Genomic DNA, 3,666 nt, shown 5'->3' on the forward strand with positions numbered 1-3,666 from the left:
CCCCGCGGGCTCGGCTTCATGGGCCTGGTGGGGCTAGTGACGGGTGCCCCCTGCTGTCGGCTTATTGGGAGTGCAGTGACGCATCCTGGGGATAAGCCCCCGCCCACCAGCCTGCCCCACCAGGTTGCTACCTACATTCCTCAGCCCTCCTGCCCCGCCCCGCCCTGCCCTGCAGTCTTGAACCAGCTGGAGGAGCTGCTGAGCGATATGAAGGCGGACGTCACACGCCTGCCCTCCATGCTCTCCCGCATCCCCCCTGTGGCCGCCCGCCTCCAGATGTCTGAGCGCAGCATCCTGAGCCGCCTGACCAACCGTGCCGGTGACCCCACCATCCAGCAGGTCAGGTTCAGCCTGCGTGGCCTGGGCCCAAGACCCCCACCCCATGCATCTGGGTGCCCCTGCGTGGGGTTGGGGTGGAGGGTGTGAGATGACCACCTGTAAAGCTGAGTCCTTGCCTCCAGGGCGCTTTCGGCTCCTCCCAGCTGTACAACAACAACTTTGGGCCCAACTTCCGGGGCCCTGGACCGGGAGGGATTGTCAACTACAACCAGATGCCCCTGGGGCCCTATGTGACCGGTAGGTGCCCGTCCTCTTCCGGGCAGCATGCACACAGGCGCTCGCAGGGCTGGCCTGCCCGCTGCTGCCGACGCCAGGCAAGCCGTGGTGTTCTCTCTTTCTGACAGATATCTAGCCGTCCCCGCGATTTCCCTGTGTTGCCGCGCTCATTTCCAGCCAAGGTGAGGCTGCCTCTGGGTGCTCTCTGCGGTCCTGCGCTCTCCCCCAGCCCGGCAAGTCACGCCTGACCAGAGTTCACCCTGATCTCCCTGCACTTGGTTCATACCCCAAGCCCTGGCAGGCTTTACCACCTCTGGGGCTTTGAGAGTCTCCCCATTCACCTGGAGCCCCTCTACTGCAGCCCCTTTCTGTGGGGCCACCTTGGGGCCAGCGCGCCTGCCCGCTGGGGTGGCCGGTGCACTGTGGTGTGTTTCTGTGAGTGCAGGCACGTGTCTCTGCATGCGTGTGTATAGCGGTGAGGCAGGCCCTGTCCTGCTGCCACTGCCCTGCCTGCACCTCAGGGTGACCATCCTGTCTTAACTGTCACTCCTGGCCTAGAACCAGGAGGGTGGCTGTAGGTTTGAGGATGGTGTAACTGGCCTCCTTCACTGGGGCCACCAGCCTCCACCAACCCTGTCTGTCCCCCTCAGGACTGTCACTTGAGGGTGGAGTCGCTGTTGGCCCAGCTGGGTGATGCTTCCTGGGGTGTTCTTGGCTCTCTGGGTGTAGTTTATGGCCTTGCGTGGTGGCTTGTGGCTGGGAGGCTTGGCTGGAGAGTCCCCTCTGACCACAGCTGGCAGGGATAGGTGGGCAGGGGTGGCTCCGTGCCGTTTGGGCCCCTCCTTGTACCTGCAGGCCTGCCCACCCAACCATAGGACGCCCCCATCTCCCTTTGCAGCCTCGCTTGCCGGGCCGCCTGCCCAACCCCCATGGGAGAGAAAAGCTGCCGCCTTTTTAAGAGCCGGTGCCACGTTGGGACGAAAAGGGAAACTGAAAAATGCCATCACATGGAGGACGAGGCCCAGCCTGGCTGAGCCAGAGCCCAGAAGTGCCACCTCATCATAATTCAAGTGTTCTTCCAACAGCGTCACCCCCCATGACCACGCTGGACGCGCTCTTTCGCCACCTTTTCCAGAAAGACTTCTCAGAAGAAATTTCATTTATTTGTACATCTTTTGCACTTTCCTATAGAGGACTTGAACAAGTCAGTCTTGATAAAAGTTGGATGAGCTGTGGAAGATTGTAACCTGCAGCACTTACGTCTCTCTGTCAGTGGGCTCCAGGCCTGAGAGGACACTCCCCGGAAGCCTTGGCGCTGCCTCGAGGACTTGGCCCAGCTGGGGGCACTCGGCGTCGGTGCCCTGGGGGCCCTCAGTGTGCCCCTACCCCGTGCCAGCTGCACTTGCGGGACTGTCCGTCTGCTTCAGCTCTCTGCCTGCCTGGGTGTCCCAGTGCCAGGTGGGTCGGGTTTGGGAAGCGGCTGCCCGGACTGATGGTGGAGACCCTGGCTGAAGCCTGGACCGAGGCAGGGCATTTCCCACCTCTTTCCTGGCAGGGCTGGAAACTACCAGATATGTGTTGTCTTCTGGAAGGGGCTCCTCTGACAGCAGGTGTCTGCCCCAGCCCAGTGTGTCTTGAGGGCCCCGGGCTCTGTTACCAGCAGAGATCCTGTGGCCCCAACTGAACATGGCAGGAGGACAGGGCCTATTCTGGTCTCCATCCCACTGTAGGAAGGGGTTAGGGTTTGCTTTCTGTTGGAGGTGTGGTTATGGGCAAGGCGGGTGGTGGCACTGAGATGGCCCAGGAGACCCTGGCCCTGCCGTGTGACTTGGGAGGCCTGTCCTACCCACCTCTGGGTACAGACTCCCCTGCACAGTGTGCTGGGCTGCAGCCACCCCCTGGAACCTAGACTTCACTTTTTCTCTTGGCCGGGCAGAGGCCTTGACGGGGGCCACAGCTGCCCTTGCGGAATTCTCAGAGGCTGTGGGGAGAGCCCCACTTAGAGGCAGTGGACTGGACCTTCTGGTCTCTGCTCCTTGTCCCAGCCAGAGTATTCCAGGCTTCCTGCCTTGTTTCCTGAACACCGTGGAGTCCCTTCTTCCCACATATCCGTAGTCTGACTCCCACCTCATTTTTTTTGGCTCCCACCCCTCCTCCATCCGATTTGAGGGCCCCAGGTAATAGCCCAAGTTGAGGTGGGAACTGCTAGGCCTGGCCTGCTGGGTCTGAACCTGCCCTTGGAGGAATTTCTGAGCCTTGAGCTGGGAGCTTCCTAGGGGCAGTGCCCTGGGGTACAGAATTCTGTGAGTATGAGGAAGGGAAGAGACCAGCTGGGCCTGGGGGTCAGGGTACCTGGAGGGGCTTAGACTCAGCCTGAACTGAAGGTCAGCCTGGTGGGGGCAGGACTCACTGGTCTGTCTTGAGGATACTTGGTGATTGGCCGGTCCTCACTGAGACCCACATCCTCCTCTGGAATGTGGCTCTCTGAACCCTGGAGGGCTGGACCCCCAATGCGCCATCCAGGTGTTCCTTCACTGCTGTCTGGTCCCAGTCTTCAAGACCAACCTGACCCTGCCGTTGTGGGTGGGCAGAGTGGGGAGAACCGCAGGGTGGACAGGATTGTCGGTGGCTTCAGTGTAGCCCAGACTTCCATGAAGCACGCATGGTGGCGGCCAAGCCTGCCTCCCAGGGAAAACCCTGCTGGGGCTGGGCCGTTCCAGCCTGCTGTGGTTACTCGTAACATGTCGTGTGTGCGTGGTGCTCTCTGGTCTCTGCCCTCACCGCAAAGGCTCTTGGCTCAAGCCACAGGCAGGGTGACCGCCACCAGCTTGCTTCCCCCAGCCCAGACCCCATGGCGCTCTCATCTCTCAATGGGCAGGTGGTTAGTACTGTGGCTGGCTTCCCTGGCAACAGTGGCCACCTTCCCTGGCTGCAGTGGGTGGTGGTCCAGTGTCAGGCTGAGGCAGTGGTGGACAGGGCAGGGGTCTCTGTCTCCGTTGCTCCACCCGAAGGGCTGGTCGTCCCTCTCCTCCCAGCCTCTCCTCCCAGGAAGCCTCGTTCCATCCCCCTGTCTCTGTTGCTTTCCCACCTCTCTCCCGGGCCCTCTTTCCC

The 3,666-nt window shown here is 61.6% G+C and overlaps 1 protein-coding gene across 1 annotated transcript in view; it reads left to right on the forward strand.

The window, feature by feature from the left end:
- The window catches only part of CHD5 (chromodomain helicase DNA binding protein 5), a 74,419-nt gene extending 70,759 nt beyond the window's left edge, over positions 1-3,660 (forward strand). Inside the window, exons 40-43 of the mRNA XM_006145405.2 lie at positions 176-339; positions 462-576; positions 684-737; positions 1,454-3,660. Coding sequence (XP_006145467.1) covers positions 176-339; positions 462-576; positions 684-691 — 287 coding nt within the window. The 3' untranslated portion in view covers positions 692-737; positions 1,454-3,660. The remainder of the gene's footprint in view (positions 1-175; positions 340-461; positions 577-683; positions 738-1,453) is intronic.
- Positions 3,661-3,666: the final 6 nt, after the last annotated feature.

The sequence above is a fragment of the Tupaia chinensis genome, unplaced genomic scaffold (genome assembly GCF_000334495.1).
Source record: "Tupaia chinensis unplaced genomic scaffold, TupChi_1.0 Scaffold000146_1, whole genome shotgun sequence".
Taxonomy (NCBI): Eukaryota; Metazoa; Chordata; class Mammalia; order Scandentia; family Tupaiidae; genus Tupaia; species Tupaia belangeri.